The sequence below is a fragment of the Clarias gariepinus genome, chromosome 1 (genome assembly GCF_024256425.1).
Source record: "Clarias gariepinus isolate MV-2021 ecotype Netherlands chromosome 1, CGAR_prim_01v2, whole genome shotgun sequence".
Classification (NCBI taxonomy): Eukaryota; Metazoa; Chordata; class Actinopteri; order Siluriformes; family Clariidae; genus Clarias; species Clarias gariepinus.
The window spans coordinates 6,198,617-6,225,344 of NC_071100.1; the positions used below are offsets into that span (position 1 = coordinate 6,198,617).

Consider the following 26,728-nt stretch of genomic DNA (forward strand, 5'->3'; position numbering starts at 1 on the left):
ATGTGCAAACGTCAGCAGTTTGGATGGCTACAGAATATGAAATAAAATAAAATTTATTTTAATAATATATACATTTTTCATTACTGTTAAATACTAATTATTCTCCTTTTTTTCCCTCATGCTTTTATTTCCTCTTATTTCTTTCTCTTATATTTTTTTTTCTTAAAAATGTTATTTGTTATAGACCAGTCCCTATTTTTTCTGCAGAAGATGAAATTGAATCAGATGAAAATGTCTCACTTGATGAACCTACAGTAAATCCTCTGGTGTAATAACAGAAAGTACTGAAGACTTGTCCAAAGCTATAAAGCACAAATTAGCCTCAGTCCTATTGACTGATTGTTAATAAAACTATTCACTGGGTACTGCAGAAACATACTGTAGTTTGCAGGTTGATAAAGTTGTTGTAGATGAGTCAGCCACATTTCTTTGCCAGTCACACCCGTTCAAACAGCAATCAGAGAGCAAGGTCCACTTTCCACTACATGGAAACGGAAGGCATACTACAAAGTCCATTTTTCAGTAGTAAAGCCTGTAGAGTATGTGCTTGATCAGAGTGATGGAAGGACATTTCAGTACGTTCCAGTTCTACAGTCCTTCCAGCAACTTCTGAGTTGCCAGTCAATACCTGATAATACACATCATTTAAAATCAGTGTATAAAGAAGATAAATCTAAATATACATTTTATTCACTTAACTTTAAAAGGAATGAATTGCTTTCTGAACCTGCTATCTCTTTAATATTGTATGTTGATGAATTCGAGATATGCAACCCCCTTGGCACATTCAAGAAAAAACACAAAGGTTTTGGAGTGTATTGGATATTGGGCAATTTACATGAAAGATGTCAGTCATCCCTGTCTGCTATAAATTTAGCTGCTTAAACACTTTTTATTGAGATTATCAAGCTAATGTCACAACCAGTGGGATCATAAATCACAGAGTATCAGTGACAAAACCTGGAACATTTACTGTTTAAAACATTCTTAAGCCATTGGCATGTGAATTATAGACAAACAGCATCAACAAGAAGGGGAGACGATCATAAGACAAAGGACAAAGACAAAGACAGAGAGCCCCCTATTCACTTTAGTTAAAACATTACTTAATGTGCTGCAGTAAAAATTACTATAGAATTGAAAGACCATCTTAATAAAAAAAATGTATTGTCTGACTTTCACAATGCTGGATTTCATGACAAGTTCATACAGTATATCAGTCATCTGCATGTGGAAAGTCATTCATTCCTGACGCGTCCAAAAACATCACTAATAAGCTGATCTAACAAGAGAAGCCTGTGTAAGACAGTGTATTTTGACATTTATTGCAAATTTTAACTGTTTTATATTCTATTTGTAACAATACAGCACATTGCTTGTAGTAAACATTACATTTTGACCTTTAGATCTCTGTTGTTATTCAAGAAACACAAAACAAAAAAATCTTATTTTTTTTTATATGTCCAAGTAAAAAAATGGACACATTGTACAGGCTTATGTAATTATTTTCAAATTCAAGTTCTTTATTGTCACATGTGCAGTAGCTACACAGTTAAATTATGATCTTGTCGGGTCGGATTTTTCAGTGTAAACCTGAAATTGGATTAGAGAAAAGATTTGGTTAAATCAATCCAGAGTTATTAAGAATAGCTAAGCTAATGCTAGAGTAAAGCTGCGTGCTCATGCTTTAAATCCTGAATGTTTTCTTCCACAATCCAGATCTATATATATTGTAGCGTTTTTCACCGCTATGCAGGAACTTGGAGAGACGAGTGAGCTGCTTTTGCTGCCCAATGCAAATGGCTGGGAGTAATTTATTTTCTTCCGCACGTATACACAAAAACCACCACATCCAACCTCCATAAAACACACATCATCCACACACACACACCTATGGCCGAAGCCACTAACTTGAACACCTTTTCCCAACAGGGTGAACACAAAACAATCCCTCCCGCAAAGCATGATGGTAGACCATCAAAACCCCGCCCACGCCACAATATATAAAAGATTTTCCTAGACCAGACCTTATCCCAAGAGACTTGGGGCATGAAGCGAGGTGCACCCTGGACAGGGTGCCAATCCATCGCAGGACACACACAGATACACACACACTAACACATACATTATGGGCAATTTGGGAACAACAATTAGTCTAATGCATGTCTTTGGACTGTGGGAGGAACCGAAGTACCTGGAGAAAACTCACCAAGCATGGGGAGAACATGCAAACTCAATGCCCACAGAGACCTGGAAGTGCAAGGCAACAGTCCCTACACAACGGTGCCCCTCAAAAAGTTAATATTCTGATTTAAAGGGAACATCCAGAAACATGTTTCAGTAAATGTTAATATGATCTTTAGGGTCCTAATGAAAAGTTTGTAATATATTTAATTAAAAATTCTCAATGGTTGTGTAAAAAAAACACTATTTTTAACTGGTAAAAACTAGCTCTGTTCTCAGCAACCTATTTCAGTGCATGTTCCTTTAAATGCTTATAATCTCTGCTGAGCCCGCCCCCCCCAGTTCTGTGGGGCGTGTCTTCACAACACACGTGGGGGTATAGCCACGGGAGTGTAGTCCAGTGCGGGCAATGCATTGGACTGCATTACCCACAAAGCATTGCCCACAACGCAGTGCTTTGTGGGTAATGCAGTCCAAACTGGAAAACGCTGGAATATAGAGTCTGAGCCTGTTTTCTTCAGTCGTTTTTGGTTTGATTTAAATACGGAACCTACGCGGAAGTTTGTAATATCGCCTGACAACGCAGAAATTAAAAGAATGGACATGCATCGACTCGATTTGTCTTTCTCATCACTGCATGGGCATGAATTAACGGGCTGTTACGTTGCCGCGAGAAACAACAACATAAAGCGGAGAAGCTTACTGAGAGAGATACGGACGCGATGTGTTTACTGATGTGTTTACATGACTTCTTAATCTTCGACAGACATCGTTATAAACCATCTAACGTAACAAAGGTAAGCATAATATAGTTTTCTGAGTACGTACACAGTTTGCAACTAGACAATCACCTTAATGCATTGTTTATTATAAACGGGCGATTAGTGATTATATAGAGACGGATGTACATAGAGAAGAAGCCATAACCATGTTCTATGAGAGTATAAGTTAACTTACACTCCGCATTCATCATGATTATTAGAAAAGGCGATCTGCAAAGAGTCATAAAAAAAGAAATTACTCACTGAGCCTGGTGAAGATAAAGCAGGAACACGAAGCGTCCTCAGCGGCTCAGATGTCGGTAGTGAATGACGACTGCTGTGTTCGCTATTACACCCAACAACTGTACACCACACTCGCTTAGGCGCCATTTTGCTCCAGCGGCGAAAAACAATGGCCGACAGCTTCTTCTCACTCGGGGCGGGTCTTTGCTAAAACACCGGTGTCAATCAACTAGTGTAGGAGCGGCCTCTTGTGGTGTGGCGTCACATCGACAGGCATTTGCGATTGGCCTGATTTCAGAAGGGGCATGTTATTGTAATAAATGAAAAGAAAACCACTGGGCGGCTCTTTATTATCGTAGAGTGGTTGTGTACGCACTCTTCTAACACACAGTTCAGTCCAAACAGCTTAAAAAAGTGCATGAAGGCCTGTATGACCCCTTTAAAAATTCTACATTTTATTCATTAAATACACAGTATGGTATGCACTGAAATGTTTACATGACTGTTTGCGACCTACAGAAATAAGAGCAGCCAGTGGAAAATAATGTAAACCATAAAATCTACAATATGTAGTAATTTTGTTACTACATAAAATCAATGTTTATAATATAATGTTTATGTTTTTTTTAAATGAACTGTATAAATAAACTGTATAAAGTATATGTAATGTGCAACAGCATCAAATTCAAATTCAAATTCAAATTTTATTTGTCACATACACAAACATACACAGTACGAAATGTAGTGAAATGCATTTTACGGCTGCCATTGACCCTAGAAGAGAATTAAAGTTTACAAATAAGAAATAAATATGAATAAAAGAAATACGATAGAAATTAAATAAAAATTAAATTAAACTAGGAAAAATAGAACTAAAAATAAAGATAGAAATAGAAATATGATGTGCAAAAATAGAATAGAAATAGAAATCAGTGTTGCTAGTCCTGAGTTATGAAATAAAATTATGATGTTACTTACACCATTTTTACACCTTTATTTCCTTTGTTTCTTTTATGATCTGAATAGTTGGTCAGATGCTGAAGCACCCTTTTCTGCTCATTAGGGTTGTTACAAAAATTACTTGAATTTTTTAGCCAAGCTAAACATGTCTGGTCATTCTGATGGAAGCTGTCAGATGGTATTGTAAGCTGGACATTCTGGGATATTGGCCAACCTGTCTGGTGCTGGTAAATGTGCTGCAGGGCAGGTCAGGGAACTTGATTCACATGATGCGCTCAGTGATTTCTACACCCCCTGTAGATCTCATCTGTCCTGCATGGGACTGTTCCCAAACCAGGTTGTGATGTTTCCCGTCATGATGCTCTCTATGGTGCAGGAGTAAACATCTCTAAGCACCTCTGAGGGAAGTCTAAAGTCTCTCAGGCATCTGAGGTGGTAAAAACGCTGCCAGGCCTTTCTGACAACGGTGTAGATGTGACAGATCCTGCATGATGTGAATAAACATTATACACCATTATACATTTTTACACATGAATATGAAGAATATTTAGATCAGGTGGATGTTAAAAACAGGATTTGTGCACATGTTCACATTCATGACTGTTTACCTCCAGTTTCTTTGGTGAATTTCCGCCATCTAGTGACCAAAATGTGTAACTGTATAATCAGTATATATACTCTAGAACTGGGGGCGTGGCCTAATGGAGTTTCACAGGTGAAACCAAAGTGAAGAGTGAAGCCGATTCATCATCAGGATTCATCACAATCTCCAGTTTAAAGCTTCTCAGTCTTTCTTCAAGGAACTAAAAGCACAGCAGCTGAACTGTAAGTGAGCAGGAAAAGTCAAACACTTACGAAATGATTTTAAATTAAACAATAAAGTACTTCTGTAACTGAATACCAGAGTCGGATAAATAACAAGTGTTGTGTCGAAGTTGGTTTCCCCATTGAGATGCGTTTCCTCACCAGGTGCAGGTCGCCACTGAGATAAAACGTGTTCTAAAAGTGACATTGTTACAGTTTTTAATGTCTGAAATTAAAGAGACTGAGATTTTGCTTATCGTAACATGCGTTGTATTGTTTTAATATTTATAACTAATATTAGATATATTTATATTTATGATTTATTAATGCCGTTATAAAAAATTCATTTTCTTTGGTACTCTTTGATAGAATATTTTAATTGTATATTTCATTACATACCAGTGTTGATTATCTTTTTCCTCAGTTTGAGATAAACGTGATTTTGTAACCTAGTGAGTTATCACGCACATTAAATGCAAATCATCTCACATTATTATTATTATTATTATTATATTAATTATATAATTATAGTAAGTTATTATTTCTCGACACTGTATCTGACGGGTCTCTATTAAAGCGCATAAGGTTTTTCTCTACTTATCTTCTACAGTAAAGAGCTTCCCACACCTACTGTATCAGACTGTTGCTGCTGATTTTTTTCACCACATGTGAATTAGCCGAGTTTTATTCTTCACAATCCTTATGTTCATTATAGCCAGGGAAACACATCCCGTTGGATAGAATTGTTACTGTCAGATACTGTTTCCAACCTAGTTTCTATGTAAATAAATTCTCACGAGTTAGACTGTTACTGTGGCTCTCTGAGTTTAATCATTCTAAAGTACTGTACAGTATGTGGCAATGACAATTCTAGCCATCAGGATGTGTTTGTGACGCTAAAACAAACATACTTTGTGTGAGAATGATGAACATCAGCTAATTCACTTGTGGGCTGCAAACATGTCAGTAGTACCAACTTGTCAGCTGTGGACACATCTGTACATGAACAGCAGAAGGGAAACATTATCTGATAGCATTAATTCTAGACATCAGAATGTGTTTCTGATACTGTAATGAACATAGTTAGAATGATAAAATGTAGATAATTCACTTTTTTGGGGTAAACAAGTGAGCAGTAACAGTTTGATAGAAGTGAGAACACCTGGATTTAGAACATGAACATATGAAGATACTTAGTGTAAGAATGATGAAACTCAAAGAGCTGCAGTAACAATCTGCTACATGTGGGAATTTATTTACTTAAAAAGCAGAGTGGGAACCTGGGAAGTGATGTTGACAATTCTATCCATTAATTCAAGTCAAGTCAAGTGAAGTCAAATTTATTTATAGCACATTTGAAAACAACCGAAGTTGACCAAAGTGCTGTACAATGATAGAAATAAAACGACCAGAATTAAACAGCATAAAATGAAGGCAAATAAAATTAAGTATAACTATTAAAATTAGTTAGTGACAGTTAATAAAACAGTAATCAAATGAAATCATGCATAAACAATTTAATAAAAAAAATCAATTAAACTAACTAAAAGTAAAATTAAAAAGAATAAAAGAGGGTCAAATGTCTCAGGCAGGTGTAAAAGCCAAGGAAAAGAAGTGAGCTTTCAGTCTGGATTTAAAACTTTCTAATGTAGCTGCTCTAATATTAAACGGTAAACCATTCCATAATTTAGGTGCAGCAACAGTAAACGCTCGGTCACCTCTGAGCTTTAATCTAGACCTTGGGACAGAAAGGAGTAACTGGTCTGTTGATCTAAGATTTCTTGATAATGTATGTATTTGTAAAAGCTCAGAGATGTACAGTACAGAGGTGTAAAACCATTTAGTGATTTAAAAACAAGTAATAAAATTTTTAAATCAATCCTGTAGTGAACCAGGAGCCAGTAAAGTGACTTTAATACCAGAGTGATAGGGTCACTTTTGCGTGTACCGGTTAAAAGTCTAGCAGCAGAATTTTGGACAAGCTGTAGATGAGAACGAGATGACTGGCTGATTCCAGTATATAACGCATTGCAGCAATCAAGTCGAGATGAAATAAAAGCGTGAATTACTTTCTTAAAATTTGTGAATAGATTTAACCACAGAGTTTATATTTGTTTATCAAATTTAAAATTATTATCCAATCTTCTGCCTAAATTCCTTACAAATGGTTTACAGTAGTTAGTTAATGGAGCAAAGTTGCTGCCAGGAGCACACAATGAATCTATTTTTCTGAAGTCCACAATCTCAGTTTTATTTTCATTTAATTTAAGAAAATTTAGAGACATCCATGTTTTAATGTCATCTAAACAAGCTATAAGGGACTTGATGGCATTTTTAGAGTGTTTTCTCTTAACAGGCAAATAGATCTAGGTGTCGTCAGCATAACAGTGAAAAGAGATTCCATACTTGTTAATGACGGAACCCAGAGGTAGCATATATAAAGAAAAGAGGATAGGACCCAGAATAGAACCCTGTGGTACCCCACAAGTTAGTAAAGCCTCGGAAGAAGAAAAACCACCTAGGCTGAAAAGGTTCTGTTGGTCAGATAGGTTTTAATCACGTTCAGTGCTAATCCTCGAATGCCACAGCAGTTTTCAAGGCGTGAGATAAGAATGTTGTGATCTATGGTATCAAACGCCACACTAAGATCTAATAGCACTAAAATCGCAGAATGTCCTAAATCAGCTGTCAATAAAATATTGTTAGAAACTTTAAATCCAGACTGAAATAATAAAAAAATTGCATTTTCATTTAGAAAAGTCTGCAGCTGTAAGCACACAAACTTCTCTAATACTTTCGAGAGAAATGGCAGTTTTGATATCGGTCTAAAATTTGTTATTTGTTAGTGGGGTCAAGATTGGGCTTTTTTAGTAGAGGCTAGACAACAGCATGTTTTACGACTACGATTTATCAATGTTAAAACAGTAGGACCAATTGTTTTAAAGGTCTTTTTAATTTGTCGGGCTGGAACAATGTCTAGGGGGCAATACATAGGTTTTAAATGAACAATGATATCATGCAAATGAAAGAGAGAAACAGGGTTGAACTGGTTTGAACAGTTAACCATACTGGAGGCACAGATGGGTCATGAGCAGAAGGTCTAATAAGTGCTCTGATGTCATTGATTTTATTAATAAAGAATGTTAGAAAATCCTCACACCTAATTGCAGTAATATCATGGCAGGTAGTGTCTGTGGGGTTAATAACAGTGTTTAAAGTCTGGAACAGAACTCTTGGTCTGTGGTGGTTGTTTTCAATCAGATTAGAAAAATATTTAGTTCTCCTCGTTTTGACAGTTTTCTGGTATTCTGACAGGCATTCTTTAAAAATCTCAAAGGACACCTGTAACTTATCTTTTTTCCATTAACGTTCAGCTCGCCACAATTTCTGTCTAATAGAGTGGGTTCTCATTAAACCAGGGCTCAGATTTTAGATTGGAGCGCTTTTGTTTAAGAGGGGAGACACAGTCAAGGATGCGTGAACAGGTGGAGCTAAACAGAGAGAGTAAACTCTCAGCACTCACTTCCAGGACTGATTTTGCGTGAGTAAGATGCCGGAATGCAGGATTTAACGGGACAAGAAAAGGGGAATACCGAACTTACAGTAACAGGATTATGATCAGAAAAATAGGCATCACATATCTGAATATTATATAATGGCAAACCAGTAATTAAAATGCGATCAAACTTCGGCATAAACACAGCTAAAAGATCAGACAACTCCTGAATAAAACCTTTGTTGAACTTTGGTGGACGGTAAATCACAGCACATAGTATAGGATATTTTAAGTCCACATGAAATAACTGAAGTTCAAAACTACTATAAACTTTGGTGGAAATCTGTCGACACTGAAAACTGTTTCCGAAATATTGAGACCAAGCCGCCACCGTGACCTGTCAGCCTGGGCGAGTTGAGGAAGTTACAGTCCACCGGAACGACTTCGGATAAAGAGCTCGACTCACCACCACTCAGCCAGGTTTCCGTCACGAAAAGAAAGTCCAATTCATTTGAAGTGAAACAATCTTAAAAAATTAAAGTTTTGTTTGCTAGTGCTCTAGCATTAACCAAAGCCATCTTGACCCGGACCGAGTCGTCCTCGGGTTCTGACACGCGTCTCAGTGGACGAAGGTTCCATTGATTCACTCCTCCTCTGCGAAGGTGCGGGAAAAGGTGACCGGGCACATGAGATGAGTGCGATGGTACAACAGTTAGAACCCATTGATAGATGAGTTGCAGTGAGCGCCGTGCAGTATAATAACCCTCGGGTAAGAGTCCAGAAATAAGTAACTGGTGATGAGTGCTAGTCTTGAGCCTTACCGATAGGCCTCCCCGTTTCCCCCGGCGCCTAGACTTTCTGTTCATACATTTATCATTTATAATTCTTGACCAAATAAACTTTCAATTATGAAGATTACTTCTGTAACAAAAGCTTTTGATTTTTACACACGAGTAAATCTAACTATAAAGAGTAAAATCTGTGTCATTTGTAATTAATACAATCTGTAAACATTGACAAACCACTGTAGTATCAAGGGGATTAAAAACTTCCCACCGTTGTACTCTGACTCCTTCATTTCACACACATACACACCCAGACACACTCATACAGATACACACAGACTCAGACACACAACACTATCACATACACACACTATCACATACACACACTATCACATACACACACTATCACATACACACACTCACACATACACACACACACACACATACACACACACACACATACACACACTCACACATACACACACTCACACATACACACACTCACACATACACTTAATCACACACTTGCACCTGTCACTTTATGCTCCAAGGACCATTAGTAATTTCACTTCCTCAACCAAGGAAATAACTTAAAATATATAATAATAATTAAAATATAATATAAAATATACACTCAACAAAAATATAAACGCAACAACTTTGTTTCTGCTCCGATTTTTCATGAGATGGACTTAAAGATTTAAAATTCATTCCAGATACACAATATTACCATTTCTTTCAAACATTGTTCACAAATCAGTCTAAATGTGTGATAGTGAGCACTTTGCTGAGATAATCCATCCCACCTCACAGGTGTGCCACATTAAGATGCTGATCTGACATCATGAGTAGTGCACAGGTGTACCTTATACTGCCCACAATAAAAGGCCACCCTGGAATGTGCAGTTTTTTGCTTTATTGGGGGGTCTGGGGACTCAGAACCGGTCAGTATCTGGTGTGACCACCATTGCATGCCTCATGCAGTGCAACACATCTTCCTTGCATAGAGTTTATCAGATTGTCAATTGTGAAATGTTGGTCCACTTCTCTTCAATGGCTGTGCGAAGTTGCTGGATATTAGTGGGAACTGGTACACGCTGTCGTATACGCTGGTCAAGCACATCTCAAACATGCTCAACGGGTGACATGTCCGGTGAGTATGCTGGGCATGCAAGAACTGGGACATTTTCAGCTTCCAAGAACTGTGTACAGATCCTTGCAACATGGGGCCGTGCATTATCTTGCTGAAACATGAGGTTCATGGATGTATGTCACAACAATGGGCCTCAGGATCTCATCACGGTATCTCTGTGCATTCAAAATGCCATTAATAAAATGTACCTGTGTTTTTCGTCCATAACAGATGCCTGCCCATACCATAACCCCACCACCACCATGGGCCACTCGATCCACAACATTGACATCAGCAAAGCGCTCACCCACACGACGCCACACACGCTGTCTGCCATCTGCCCTGAACAATGTAAACTGAGATTCATCCGTGAAGAGAACACCTCTCCAATGTGCCAGATGCCATCGAATGTGAGCATTTGCCCACTCAAGTCTGTTACGGCGACGAGCTGGAGTTAGGTCAAGACCCCAATGAGGACGACGAGCATGCAGTTGAGCTTCCCTGAGACGGTTTCTGATAGTTTGTGCAGAAATTGTTTGGTTATGCAAACCAATTGTTTCAGCAGCTGTCAAAGTGGCTGGTCTCAGACGATCTTGGAGGTGAACCTGCTGGATGTGGAGGTCCTGGGCTGGTGTGGTTACACGTGGTCTGCGGTTGTGAGGCCGGTTGGATGTACTGCCATATTCTCTGAAACGCCTTTGGAGACGGCTTATGGAGGAGAAATGAACATTCAATGCATGAGCAACAGATCTGGTTGACATTCCTGCTGTCAGCATGCCAATTGCACGCTCCCTCAATGCTTGTGGCATCTGTGGCATTTTGCTGTGAGACAAAACTGCACATTCCAGGGTGGCCTTTTATTGTGGGAAGTATAAGGTACACCTGTCCACTACTCATGATGCAGATCAGCATCTTGATGTGGCACACCATTTTGACATGGATTATCTCAGCAAAGCAGAAGTGCTCACTATCACACATTTAGACTGATTTGTGAACAATGTTTGAGAGAAATGGTAATATTGTGTATCTGGAATGAATTTTAGATCTTCAAGTCCATCTCATGAAAAATCAGAGCAGAAACAAAGGTGTTGCGTTTATATTTTTGTTGAGTGTATATGTAATAATTTACATATCTTGTTCATACGGTATTTGTACCCCGTTTTGTTATACTGCTTTATATCTATATATTTATAATATATATATATTTTTATATTTAAATCAACTAAAATAAGCACACTTGCACTATTCTTATTGCACTGTTCCATTTTTCTCCATATCAGCCTACAGTGTTGTAATCTGTCTCTTTTTCCAGGACTCAACTACTTCACTAGTAACTCAATTACTTCACCTCTGTTGTTTTTCTAAGTTTGTGTATTTTTTTTTTTTACGTTTATTTACGTTTTTTAGTGTTATTTGTAACGAGGATGAGAGAAACGTAATTTTGATTTTTTATATGTATGCATTGTACATGTAGCAGATTTAAAAAATAAAGTTGACTTTGACATTGAAAGCATGCTTGTATACTGTGGACAAAAAAAATCAACCAGCAACTATACTTTTTTAAAAATCTTATACACCATCCTTAATCATTTCCTTATAACAGCACTCATGTTTTATTTTGCTTGGGTAATTATAAATATATACAGTGTGTATGGTAAGGATGTGTACAGGTTTCTAAAATCCACTCTTACCTTGTCTCCTGTGTCAGTCATGGGTTCCTCCAGCAGTGACCTGTGTGAAGATCAGCTCCAGTGCTCCATCTGTCTGGATGTGTTCACTGATCCAGTCTCTACTCCATGTGGACACAACTTCTGTATGATCTGTCTCAAAGAGTTCTGGGACAGCAGTTCACCCTGTCAGTGTCCCGTTTGTAAAACACATTTTGCTAAAAGACCTGAGCTATGTGTGAATATGTTCATCTCTGGACTGGCTGCTTCATTTAAAAAGTCAGTTCAGGTGAAATCCAGCAGTGCAGCAGAAAAACCCACCCAATCTCTGGTGCTCTGTGAGATCTGCTGTAAAAAGAAATGTGCAGCTGTAAAGTCCTGCCTGACCTGTATGACCTCTTACTGCAAGACTCACCTGGAACCTCATAAGAGTGTGTCTTCATTAAAGAAGCACAAACTGATAGAGCCTGTGGAGAACCTGGAGGACTACATCTGCCAGAAACATGAGAGACCCCTGGAGCTGTTCTGTAGAGACGACCAGATGTGTGTGTGTCAGTTCTGTACTGAGGGAGATCACAGAACTCACAAAAATGTTCCTATAGAGGAGGAGAGTGAAGAGAAGAAGGTAAGAGACTGAAACTTATTAATAGATAGTGAAACCTTGAAACTTGTTTATATTAACAGAGTCCAAAGTTTATACAGGATCTATATTTTTTTCAGACTGAGATGGAAAAGACACGAGCAGAAGTTCAGCAGATTATCCAGGAGCGTCTAAAGAAGATTGAGGAAATCAAACACTCTGTCGAACTCAATAATGTGAGTCTCTCCTTAATGTCCTGATACAATCATATGAAATTAAATATTTTAGCTAAATTTGTCTCCTGTTAGAAAAATATAGAGAAGGAAAAAGCAGATGCTGTGGAGATCATCAGTGCTCTGATGCGCAGCATTGAGAGAAGACAGGCTGAACTGCTTAAGGTGATGGAGGAGAAGCAGAAAGCAGCAGAGATGCAGGCTGAAGAGTTCATTAAAGATCTGGAGCAGGAAATCACTGAGCTAAAGAGGAGAAACACTGAGCTGGAGCAGCTCTCACACACTGAGGATCACCTCCACCTAGTACAGGTCAGAGTCCCTCTGTTTCTCAATAGCAATGCAGCACATGACAGGACAGCAGTCCCCATGCTGAGGGATTTCTCCTCTCTCCTGCTGTACTGTAGATTTACCCGTCACTGTGCAGCCCTCCACACACCCAGGACTGGACTGATGTCACTATTAACTCTCATCTGAGTGTGGAAACTGTGAGGAGAGCTCTGTCTCAGATCCAGGAGACTCTCAGTGAGGAAATGGAGAAGCTTGATGAGACTGGTCAGTACTACATTTGCTAAAATTCATAGAGATTCTGCTAACAAAAGTACCGTAACTTTTTTTTAACTGCTTGTGTGTTTAGGTTTTATTTTTACAGCATTGTTTTGTGATTTATAATAATTAAATATTTGATTTTGCCTCATAAAAGTAAGATATCCAAAATTTTGTCTTATTTTCCAAACAGAACTGAAGAGAATTAAACAATATGCAGGTTTGTGAGCTCTTATTGATCACATGACTAAATATATATTTCTTTACTGTTACACACTGTACAATGATAAACCTGATGTACGCTGTGTTTCTGTTTCTCAGTGGATGTGACTCTGGATCCTGATACAGCGAATCCTAAACTCATCCTGTCTGATGATGGGAAACAAGTTACACATGGAGAGACAGAACTGAATCTTTTTGATAACCCAGAGAGGTTTGATTATTGTGCTGATGTCTTGGGAAAGGAGGGATTCTCCTCAGGGAGATTTTACTATGAGGTTCAGGTCAAAGGGAAGACTAAGTGGGATTTAGGAGTGGCCAGAGAGTCCATTAACAGGAAAGGGGTGATTACAGTCAGTCCTGAAGATGGAGTCTGGTGTGTGGTGCTGAGGAATAAGACTGAATATGTGGCTCTGGACTCTCCTCATGTCTCCCTTTCTTTAAAACGGGCTCCTCAGAAGGTGGGGGTGTTTGTGGATTATGAGGAGGGTCTGATCTCCTTCTATGATGTTGAGGCAAAGTCTCATATCTACTCTTTCACTGGTCAGACTTTCACTGAGAAACTTTATCCAATATTCAGCCCCTGTACTGATGATGAGGGTAAAAATTCAGCACCATTGTTTATCTGTCCCGTTAGTCAAATATAAATAGTTCTAAATTTGAAATTTTATTTTCATTCAGTCTTGTTAGCATCATAAAACAATTGTCTCATGCTTCAAAGGAAGTTTAATCTCACCTGATTTACTATTTTAATATATTCTGTTATTCAAATCTAATATTTAAATATAATTGTTAGTCAAAAATTAGTTTGTGAATATGAATATTTCTTTATTTTTTTTCTTAATCAGCATTAAGGAAATTGGTCATATCGGTAAATGTAAATATATGCAAGAAAATATACACAAGCAGATATTATTACTAAATGATGGACTCTCATTACTCTGAACAGTATAACATAAAAACAAGTGGAATATCACAATGTAACATTCAGCATGTGTCATAATCACACACTAACCTCATCACAAACTAGCTTTAAACATGATTATAGCTTAATTGTTTTTGTTTTTTTTAATGAATCATTGTTATTTTGGTGTAAAATAACATTGTTAAGTAGACCTTTAATCGACAATTTCCCAAGTTTTGTGGGTGAGCTGATGCTTAAAAATCTAAAAAAAGAAAAGTAAAACTAAATAAATATGAAACTGTACAAAAGGTGAGCAGGGCTTTTCAATAATATGAGCATTTTAGTGGTAGTTTACATATATTACATATATTTTTAAACCTGTTGGCATCTCTCTTATTCCTGTTCCCGATTTGCACACAGCACTACATGTAGCTGACCTAATATTGTGTTCCTGTGATGATAATCTTTTGAAAGAGAAATGATTTTCATACATGAACTGAACACCACAGAGTTCTGACCTTAACCCCTGTGAAAGTCTTCCCAAGGATGGGATGGAGAAGACTTACAGAGCAGCTCAACTCTCTATTGTAGTTATTGACTATGATAATAAGATAATGCAATGCACCTCCTTGAGTAACTTTTTAGTAGTTTTACTGCACCATACTTTTTATTTTTTACTTGAGTAGATTTGTGAAGAAGAAACACTACTCTTATATACTCTCTCTCTCTCTCTCTCTCTATATATATATATATATATATAACTAGTGTTGCTGTTGTAGGCGGGGGCACAGTCGACTCTGGAAAGGTAAAGCTTTGTCTAATAAAAGCATTTGCAAATGCAACATAAGGCTTAAGGAAGACGTACATAAAAACTGTTATGAAAGACTCTGTGCACTCTGTGGTCTGTCTCATTTGAGATGGACAGTGGGACATTGAAAAAATATTTTGCCAGGAAGACATTTTTAGGACTGAATGTATTTGAGATATTGTGGGGTAAAGGACCTGTCAAGGGTCCAACAGTGGCAGCCTGGAGCCATCAGTATTTGACCCAGGTGTCATGATCTCTGTTCAGAATAATTGGACGCAAAATGCAGGTATAAGTTGCAAACACACGTGAGTCTTTTATTTTCAGTCTTTTTGGGGTAAAAAGTCTTCCCACAGTTCTCTTCTTTATGAAAAAAGAAACAAACCAAACTAAACATAAAACATAAACGAACAAAAGACAGCCTCCTCAGGCTGGGTCTGCAGGCGGGCACAAAACACTATCATAAATTAACAACACTGTCACACGGGTCCTGCGCTGCGCTTGGCTGGCGAACTTAACCGTGACCTTGGCCTGGCTGCCGGTGCACTACCGGCCTTACCCCGTTCCTGCAGACTCGGCTTATTCCTGAGGAGGAGATAGGAGAGGGCGGTGAGGTGTGAGCAGCACGTAGAAAACAAACATGTGAACAACAGTGAACGGACAAGACACTACGGGTTCGGCTGGTTTAAATAAGGACACACAGGGGAGAGACACAGGTGTACATGATTTGTGATTAAATGAAGACATACCAACGTAGACACACTAGGGGGAGACAAAGCTTCGGCTCAATAATCCGGGGAACCGGATCTCACTCCCCCGGACTGTGGTGGCACAGATGTGACACCAGGAACCTCCTGACCAGCAGTCTAATGCCTTACCACCAAACCACCCCTGCACCATTGGTGCATTATAAACTGCAAATAATGGCCTCAAAGACCCCGTATAATAGAGCAGCTGAAACTTTGCAAAACTTGTCTTCAGTGCCCAAATGGTTAAAAATATGAAAAAATTAATTGTGATGCTACACTCCTTCAACTGTCCCAACTTTTTCGGAGGATATTGTAACCAGCAGAATTGAATTGTGCATATTTTTAACAACCAATTATTTTTTACAAGTTTTTAATATTGTATATAATTATGAGACTTTACAGATTACTTCTTTTTGGTTGAATTCTCCCATACTTTCCCAGCTTTTTTTTTTGGATGTTGGATATCTGATTAAATACTGCAAACCTCCTCATAAGGTAAAAGTTAACACGTTTTAACACTTGGATTTAATTAAATCACTAGTTACTTTGCTACGGGGTCGAGAATCAAAATATGGGCTTTTAAACTGCACTTCCGGTATTGCGCAACCGAGGCGGGACAATATAAGACGCGACACAAAACTATATGTAAACCAAACCAAAGTGTATTAAACAAAACAAACCAACAACCAAACAAACAAGGTGCACCAAAAACCAATATATACAAAATATATACAAATATAAACAAAGGGGTGGAGTGTAAGCGTGTGTGTGTGTGTATGATAGTCCAGAGTCAATGATATTGTTGTTTGTGAAATGGTGTACGGGAGAGATGGCTCGGCCTCACCGGTATATGATGGTAAATCCGGGAGCACGAGAAAACGGAAGGAGATGGGCATTGATGTGAGTCCAAGGAAAAGTAATCCACGGCAAACAACAATCTCTCTGTCTCTAATCCACCTGCAGCGCGCTGTCTTCATCTCTCCGTCCCGAGCCACTTGCCGGTTCCGGCTTTATACCGGCACACGTGACCCGCCGCCGCTTCCGGGTTCTCTCGCGCTGCGATCGCGCATGCTCGCGAGAGCTTACCCCGTGACCAACACTGTCTATGGGGACAAATAAAACCAGATCGGGCACATTTCATTGCGCAGGTGAGCCGCATTAGCTCCATAACCCTTTCCCTGCTACTTAAAATGCCCCTTTATGTGGCCGCGCTACATAGACCCCCCCCCCCCCCCCCCCAAGCCTCCGGCGTCTGAGGAGAACAGCCGTAAAAGCGCTTCAGATTCACCACATTCCCTAAATTAGTTTTTTGTGGATTGCCCAAAGACCCTGTGTAGTTAAGTGGTCGTCTTCTTTTCTTTAATTCTGCTGGTCCCTCCCACTTGGGCGCTAGCTGTGCAGAAAACTTCTTTGCTGGGGAGGAGAGTGAGTGAGTTCTCATCCCAACCAGTTCTCCCGGGTGAAAGTGCGCTTCTTTCCTCCAGGTATTCTGATATCTGGCTTGTTGGGATTTAAGATGTTTTACTCTGTGTTCCACTTCCTCCGTGATGAATCTGTGTCTGTCCGGTGATGAGTAGTCTGCATGAGTGGGTGTAGATGGGATATTGGTGAGCCTTGCTAGTGGTCTGGGGTTGTCTGTTCTGTGTCGTTGACAAACGCTGCATGTTCTTAAGTAGTGCCAGAGGTCCTTTCGCACCGTCGGCCACCACGCCACATCTAGCAACCTCAGCAGGGTTTTTAGTTGCCCCTGGTGTCCTCCCCTGGGATTGTCGTGGAAGAAACGTAGAAAGGTTTTAATTAATACCTGAGGAACCACCAGCTGGAACTTCTCTCCGCGTTTTACTGGTACCCGGCGATATAATGCCCCTTGATGATGCTCGAATGAGACCCTCGGATCTAGTGTGCTTCTTGGATGGTCCGTAGAAAGCAGCTTTAAGATAGTAGGGTCCTCCTGTTGGGCTTGGACTATCTCACTCATGTCGCTGGGTAGGTCGGCGGAAGCTTTAGTGTTCGTGATGGCTAGACATGGATCGTCATCCCTTTTCTGTGACGGGGGCTCTTGGGAAATGGTATCTGGACCCAGATTTAAACAGTCCTCGCAGTCTTTCTCTACCCTGGAACCTCTCTTCACCAGCTGTTCCACCGTGTTCACCGTTCCTCTTAGACATCCGGCCACTTTTGGGTTGATGTTCAGCAGGATTCGCCCCACTAGTTCTTCCTCTGAGATATCCGGCTTCCACTTTAGACAGAGGGCACGGTAGTCATAGGCAAAGTCCCTCAGGCGTTCTCCCGGCTGCTGTACCCGAGACCTTAAGTTGACTTCAACTTCCGTGAGGTAGTCCTCAGGTAAAAACGCCGCCATGAATGCATGTTTAAAAGACTTTCAATCCTTCACCTTGCCTTTCTCCGCCTTCCACCAACTCAGAGCAGGTCCTCGTAGAACTGAGCCGAGGGTTCCTAGCAGCTCTGGGCTGGTCAGTGGTCTGATATCCAGATAATTCTCGGCTTGCTCAAGGAAGTTAAACACATCAGCTGTCTCTGACGCGTTGCCAAAGGCAGGAAACTCCACGCATATGGAGGGTTGAGCATAAAGAGAAGCAGAAGAGGGTGCGACTGAGGAGGTGGGCTGAGCAGGAGAGTGTGGTTGAACACAAGGAGGAATGTCGTAGATATCATGACTGCTAGGGTGCTTGACCTTGGCTGTAGCTGTAGTAATTAAAGTGCTGGGGGAATGTGGATCCTGAAATTGTTGTGCAGGGGAGCAGGCCTGTAACCTGTGGCTGGTGGGCATACGAGTGAGACGCAGTCTCTTTATCTGGTTTTCCCAGATGACGTCACGTCGTAGAAAACAGTCAACGATGGCGCTCTCCATTTTCTCGAGGGCCTCCTGGCAGTAGCGCTTCAGCCCTTCCAAGCTCGCGTCCACTGCGTCACGAAGACTGATTTTCCGGTTGACACTGCTGTCTAGGGACTGTCTAAAATCCCGCTCTACTGAGCTCACTTTATCTGTAAGCGCCACCATATCCACCTTGCATTGATTTAGTTTATTTTGTAGTGTGTGCACCACATCAATATCAGAAACATGAGTAACATTATCATCATGCCTATCAGATATATATAGAGAACTAATCAATGAAGCTATTTCAACTGTAGGGTTACGGCGTGTTAAAAATGCCTCATCCACATTATCCAGCGCATAACTACCAACAGCAAAGTCGGCTTGGCTACCATTAGCATTAGCATTATTTGCATCCATTTTGTTCAGCCACGACACACAAAACCGGAAAATACCCAAAAATACCGATTCCCCGTACGGGCCACCACTATGTAACACTTGGATTTAATTAAACCACTTTGCTACGGGGTCGAGAATCAAAATATGGGCTTTTAAACTGCACTTCCGGTATTGCGCAACCGAGGCGGGACAATATAAGACGCGACACAAAACTATATGTAAACCAAACCAAAGTGTATTAAACAAAACAAACCAACAACCAAACAAACAAGGTGCACCAAAAACCAATATATACAAAATATATACAAATATAAACAAAGGGGTGGAGTGTAAGCGTGTGTGTGTGTGTGTATGATAGTCCAGAGTCAATGATATTGTTGTGTGTGAAATGGTGTACGGGAGAGATGGCTCGGCCTCACCGGTATATGATGGTAAATCCGGGAGCACGAGAAAACGGAAGGAGATGGGCATTGATGTGAGTCCAAGTAAAAGTAATCCACGGCAAACAACAATCTCTCTGTCTCTAATCCACTGCAGCGCGCTGTCTTCATCTCTCCGTCCCGAGCCACTTGCCGGTTCCGGCTTTATACCGGCACACGTGACCCGCCGCCGCTTCCGGGTTCTCTCGCGCTGCGATCGCGCATGCTCGCGAGAGCTTACCCCGTGACCAACACTGTCTATGGGGACAAATAAAACCAGATCGGGCACATTTCATTGCGCAGGTGCTACTTAAAATGCCCCTTTATGTGGCCGCGCTACAATGTAGTCTCTAATAAATTCAAAATGTTGCTAATACAAACTATCTGGAATAAAAAAATAAACAGATAGAATATTATTTTAAAAAGGTAAAAATAAGGATTTGTGAGTGGAATGTTTTGGAGATTGTGGCTTCTAGGAAAACTCACGCCTGCAGGGGGAGAAATAAAAGTGTTTGCTATTAGAGTGAGTTTCATCCCATCATGGTGACCTGCAGATTGAAACATCAAAACATTTAATTTTAGATCACTGATAAACATTTTGGTGTGTATTGTTGAGAGAAGACTTTAGATATGTTTTATATTAACTAACCTCTGTTTATTTGTTTTGCTTTCATTTTTGTAGTTACACATCAGACTAAATTGCCTAAAATTTTATTTTAAAACATGGCTTCAAAAATATATGTTTAATTGTGGTCTTACAGAAAAGTTAGGATGGGAAAACATAAAAGATACCATTAGATTGTAGGTCTAAGTATTAAGCAAAACAACTTCAGACAAACAATATTTCTTTTTTTTCTAAGCCATTGTTTATTTAATAATTAGAGCTGTGCTTAAGCAAACTGTTGTACAGGGGTGTTGATTTATGATTGTTTAACATCCACAGGACCTGGACACCTTACAGTTACTGAGCTGACCTTGAGCTCCTTTGTATACCAGAGTATTCTTAAGATTTGTTTCAGTGTTGGACACACACACACACACACACACACACATTTTAAAGGCTTATAAGTCTGTACTGAAACAGAAGATGAAAATAAAAAATTAACACGTGCCTGAGCCTGTGTTCTTTCACTTGGTGTGCAATTTTAAACAATGTTATGTATTAATTCCAAGATATATAAAATAGTGTGAAAAGTGTGACAATATGCCCCAGTCTCCTGTAACTGCTTAAAGTGCACTGGGTTTTTCACAGATCACGTGCTCTGTGTTTACTCACACTGCGAGTACATTTACTTTAAAGAACAGATATTAGCATATATTAAAATGTTTTTATATGTGTCTTTATATGATCTTTTATAATATTTTATGCATAGAGCTGTGCTCAAGCTCTATGCATTTAGCATCAATAATTCTAAACAAATTAAACTTTAAATTCCGAAATATTAGTGACTTCTATAACAACTGGTTTTACAGATGTCACCATTAAAAACGCACGTTTCGAGAAAAGGGATCCCGTGACTTGCCGTGGCATTGTGCGGCTGCGCGCGGCAAGCTGTAAAAAATGCCCTTCATTACCTGTAGGGGGCAGTCGTGTTTCAGTCTGAAGTATTGTGTGTCTACTGAAGCCGAAAATGTGTTCTGTCTCTTGAGCACCCATTGACAGCAAGTGACGGAGCTCATAAACGTGTCGAGCTCAAACTGTAAATACAAATATGTATTTATTCTTCATTTTCTTTTCTCCTTCAATGATAATATTTCTTCGACTGCGCTTTCTTCATTAAGTATTATAATTATTTTTAGTAGCAGTGCTCCGAATTTATTATTGTTATTATTCTTATTATTATTGTAACGCACCCGCGTGTGTGTGCAAAAAGACTAAAATGATGTATGATATGTTAGCCTAAAACAACTGTTTTATTGTTTTTATGTGCTTTAAATAAATATACAATCTTGTGCAAAGTGAAAGTGAGTTGCGCGTGCGGCTTTTTGATCAAAAGGCTGATAAACGCGTGCGCAGATATGAGCAGATTTATCCATAAAACAACAGACATGAAATGAAAAAAAAATAACCACAAAAATATGTACTACTCTCTGAATACAACGCGACAGCACGCAGAATCCCTGGGCTTTGACTGCACTTCATTCGTTAGTACTGTAGTAGTAAACACATTGTTTGGTTGTTTATGCTGGGTCAAAATTCTGTTGTTATTTCGGGTACTTTAATCACACTGTTGGGTTGTTTTTGCTATGAATACTAAAAGTGCTGCATGATTAAACTTAATGCAATTTGTCCCTAGACCTTTTGTTCTGGTGTTTATGCAGTAAACCCAAGGGTGAACACAATGATTTAGGAATTTAATTAAACACGAATATAAGTAGCATTTTAATTCAAATCCAACATTTTAATGTTTAGTGACCGGTGCAAGGTCGTCAACTTGCACGTTCTGCGATATTCCATTGTCCAAGTGTTACTGTGTGTGCTTTGCCATGTCAGACACATTCAAATGCAAATAATACCCCCTTCTCAGGTGTGAATAAGTTTCTCCACTGTGCATGGTTTCAGCAAAGTGGAGGATCCTGGATCTTGCTTCAGGCCTCTTCTTAAATTTGTGTAAATTTAAAATCTTCTGGATTCTACATTCTAAAATTGACATTGTTACCGTTTTTAATCCCTGGAATGCGATTTTTCTTATTATAACATGCATGCATGTCTTCCATTCCAGTGATTAAAAAACTGCTCACCAGCCGTGCCTAATTCACATGTTATGTGTCCTCCTCTTTAATTTACTATGTAGTCTAAATCAGCGCTCAGCCGCACGCAAAAAGTTTTCCAGAGCGCACCGGCAGAAGTAGACTAATGATTGTGAATGCGTTGGGAAAAACGGCAAGCAGACTGACTCTGACCATTTAAAAAAATGTTTGCGTTCATTTTCTGACGCGCTCGAGATTACCAAAAACAATACAGAACAGTGCACCTTATTTGCTTATTATTAACAGCTTATTTGCTTTCAAACATTTACAAAATCATAAAGTTTTTTCGTTATTGTGAGTGCGCTTAAATAAAAGTCTTATAAAGACGAATCAGGGCATTTGCATAGTTAAGACTATCAGATAGCCTACTATCAGGAAATTTAATTAATTTCAATACCACTAAAACCGATGCATTGCCATGTCTTTCATTATTTTGTCTCTGTTAAGACATCACAAAAACTATATAAAAAACTTTTAAACCACGAATTTGGGCATCTCATTTCATTATTATGAAAATAACATTAAGCACATATGAACACGTTCATTATGAAATATCTGTTGTAAAACATAATAAAATTCATGTTTGCTTCCGTAGCCTGAAATGGTCTTTTACTGTTATGACCCAACTAGATCAGGCTTGTGGTGCCTGCTGAAGCACCCTTTTCTGCTCACCAGTGTTGTGAGAGTAATTAGCTGGACAAGTTTGGTCATTCTGATGGGAGATATTAGATGGTATTGTAGGATGCAGACTGTTTACAGGGTGTGTGTAGAGGCAATTTTCAGATTTTGGGCATCCTGTCTGTTGCTGGTAGTCGTGCTGCTGGGCAGGTCACACACACACACACACACACACACACACACACACACCGCATTCTGGAATATTTTGCTTATTACACAGTTACAGATTTTCTCCAAAGAAACTACAGATAAACATTACACATCTTGTATGTCCGCATTAATACCAGAAGCCATTTTATATTTTCACTAACTCGCTGAGTAATTTCTCTGTTTTTTATCATAAACAAAGCTCTTCAATATTTCTCACTCATATTAATTAACAGTTAAAATCGTTATGGTCCCACTTTGTATTAAATGTGCATGAGCTTTGTAAAGTCATGTGCAAAAGTTATTACCCCCCTTTAAATCCTATGTGTTTTTGTGTAAAAACAAAAAATATCTGATCATAGTTTAATATTAGATACGCGTAATGCGTCTCTGCAGGTTATTTGGTGAATGGCTCCCATCTAGGAGCCAAAATGTGTCACTTTGTAATAAGTGAATGGCCTAGAATGAAAGGCGTGGCCTAATTATATTACTTAGTTAAAAAGAAAGTGAAGTGTTTCATCAGTATTCATCAGGTTTCAGCAGGACACAATCTCCAGTTTGAAGCTTCTCAGTTTCTCTTTAAGAAACTAAAATTACAGCAGCTAAACTGTAAGTGAGCAGGAAAAGTCAAATACGCCTTTTATACAGGGGTAGCTTAGTGGTTAAGGCATTGGACTACGGTTCGGAAGATCCCAGGTTCAAACCCCACAACCACCAAGTTGCCACTGTTGGGCCCTTGAGCAAGGCCCTTAACCCTCAACTGCTCAGATGTGTAATGAGATAAAAATGTAAGTCGCTCTGGATAAGAGCGTCTGCCAAATACCCATATGTAAATGTAAATACTTACAAAATGATAGAAGACATAAAGTACTTCTGTAAGTGAATACCAGCGTCGGATAAATAGCGGACATGTAAAGGAAAAGTGTATATATAAATATATATATATATATATATATATATACACACACACACACTGTATATTATGTAAATTTAAAAGTTTTTTAATTATCTTACTTCGCACTAAAACTTTCTTTTAAACCTTCTTTTGTAATATTGCAATTAGTTGTCAGCAGCAGTCGTATAAGCATTTCACTTGATATCATACTGTGTATGACTGTGTATGTGACGAATAAAATTTGATTTAAATTTTGATGATGAGGCGTTTGAGGAATGGCTTAAAGACTCAAGAAATTCAAGAGCTAAACAGAATATGGTATGTTTTGTTTTTTGTTTTTTTCCATTATCTAAAGCTACTTTATGGTTACTGTACTGTACCTAAATTATCCCAAGTGGTTCTGTGCCTGTTATAGTGATACTGGGCTCAAATATTAATATTTAATGCTTAGTTTTAGTTATTTACCATTTTAGGTGAGAGTGTTAGATTCAGGGCACCAATTAATGTAAGGATTGGTACTTGTTCGGTTCATGGTAGAGAACAACATGATGAAGACCATCCCTCCTCCCAATGATCAGGTGCTCTGTCTGTCCATGGCTGACGTTAAGAAAACTCTATGAAGGGTTTATTTATGGAAGTCTGCACAGCATTCCTGGCAGAGTGTTCAGGGAATGTGCAGAACAGCTAGCATCTTCAACATTTCCCTGAGCAGTGCTGTTGTTCCTACGTGCCTCAAGATAATGACCGTTGTTCCCGTGCTGAAGAAGTCTACAGTCAATTACTAACGTCCCATTGCCCTCACACCTATTGTGATTAAGTGCTTTGAGAGGCTCGTCATGAGACACATCAAAACATAGCTAGCATGCTCACTTGGACCCTTTGCAGTTTGTGTATTGTCCTAACCGCTCCACAGATGATGCCACAACCTTCCATCTGGCCCTTACACACCTGGACATACATACGAATGTTCAGCATCCAGTTCAGCATACAGTACAATCATTCCTCAGCACCTGATTGGAACATTGAGCCTGTTGGGCCTAAACACTTCCTTTTCAACTGGATCCTGGACCTGAGTTATGTTGTCTACGTCCTTGAGAAACGTGTCATTTCACTGTGTACTGCGTCAGCTATATGTGGCTGAAATGACATTAAAAGCTTCTTGACTTTACTAATCTCTCGCTTTACTTTTGTAGTCAGAGAGGGTCCTCACCGTAAAACGGCCCCAGAAATATGCATTATATTCTCTGCTCTCATCAAAAAGAACTAATTGTATATAATGTATTTTTGTCTTTTCAGATATCTACTCTGGGTGCTGTTGGAGGACAAAACACCAAAAGAGTCACATGAAACATACTTTCAAGGTTTTCCTCAGAAGACAAATAAACTGGAAAGAAGTCAATAAAAGAAGTGCTTTAAAGAAATGCTCACAAGAAGTTTGTTGATTAGTAAGTATGGAGTAATACCAAAAAGTTGAGTATTAGCTACCTCTCTTAAACCTATTCACCCTGAATGAAATGCTTGGCCAAGTTATTACTTAAAGGCATAGTAACAATTCAGTCATTAATTTCTCACCCTTGTGTTACATACCTGTAAAATCTTTGTTTATCTTCTCCATACATGTTAAGATATTTTTGATGAAATCCTAAAGTTTTCTGAACCTCCATAAACAGCACAGGTCCTACCATGATCAAGTCACAGAAACATTGTAAGGACATTGGTTAAACAGTCAATCTAATATCAGTGGTGCAACCTGAATTTCACGATGCTACAAGAATGTGCTATTATTATAAAACTTCTGTGTGTAACAAAGACGGACACTCACACGATAGTAAATTCAATGATGAGTGTTTTTTATTGTTAGAGAGAGAGTTAGTGGCAGTGTTTTAGATAAGTAAGTGTTATACACTGCAAGTCTTTCTTAGAGGGTTACTTGTGCTGATTCTCGGATGTCGGCTGAGATTTCCTTCCATGTTTCCTTTCGTGGAGACGAGGAGTATCGAGTTCTTTAATGGACTGTAACCCTCCCAGTCTACTAGATACTCCAGGCGACCACCACGGCGGTGGGAGTTCAGGATGTTTTGGACCTGATAGATGGTACCTTCGTCCACGATGATTGGAGGAGGGGGCGTTTCCTCTTCTGGGCCAGGCTCTGTGGAAGACAAAGCAGGGTCATGATATTTCTTCAATAACGAGACATGAAAGGTTGGGTGAATGCGATATTGTGGTGGTAGTTAAAGTTTATACGTTACCGGGTTTATCTGTTCTAGGATTGTGAAAGGACCGATATACCTGGGATTTAGCTTCTTACAGGACTGACGTAGGCGCATGTCTCGGGTCGAGAGCCTTACCTTGTCTCCTGGTTTATAGGTTGGAGCAATGGATCGACGTCTATCGGCATTGCCCTTATGCCTGCGTACCGCTCTCTGTAAATGGTGGTGAGCCTCCTCCCAGACTCTCTCACTCTCCCGGAACCAGAAATCTACCGCCGGGAGATCTGATGGTTCTCCGTTCCTAGGGGACAATGGGGGTTAGTAGGCT

At 39.3% G+C, this 26,728-nt stretch overlaps 2 protein-coding genes across 2 annotated transcripts in view; both read left to right on the plus strand.

Moving 5' to 3' along the window:
* The first annotated feature begins 4,891 nt into the window (after window positions 1-4,891).
* LOC128530840 (E3 ubiquitin-protein ligase TRIM39-like) lies at window positions 4,892-14,645 on the plus strand. Its single transcript, XM_053504984.1, has 7 exons — window positions 4,892-4,973; window positions 12,074-12,657; window positions 12,753-12,848; window positions 12,921-13,154; window positions 13,250-13,397; window positions 13,582-13,608; window positions 13,710-14,645. The coding sequence occupies exons 2-7, from the start codon at window positions 12,076-12,078 to the stop codon at window positions 14,252-14,254; spliced, it is 1,632 nt and encodes a 543-aa protein (XP_053360959.1). The 5' UTR covers window positions 4,892-4,973; window positions 12,074-12,075; the 3' UTR covers window positions 14,255-14,645.
* The window catches only part of LOC128530872 (E3 ubiquitin-protein ligase TRIM39-like), a 68,991-nt gene continuing 47,167 nt past the window's right edge, over window positions 4,905-26,728 (plus strand). The window contains exon 1 of the mRNA XM_053504987.1: window positions 4,905-4,973. The gene's annotated coding sequence lies outside the window, so the exon portion shown is untranslated. The remainder of the gene's footprint in view (window positions 4,974-26,728) is intronic.

Coding starts and splice junctions, on each gene's coding strand:
- LOC128530840 (XM_053504984.1), top strand. CDS start 12,076: ATGGGTTCCTCCAGCAGTGACCTGTGTGAAGATCAGCTCCAGTGCTCC. Junction 12,849..12,920: donor ACTCTGTCGAACTCAATAAT/GTGAGTCTCTCC, acceptor GTCTCCTGTTAG/AAAAATATAGAGAAGGAAAA. Junction 13,609..13,709: donor GAGAATTAAACAATATGCAG/GTTTGTGAGCTC, acceptor TCTGTTTCTCAG/TGGATGTGACTCTGGATCCT.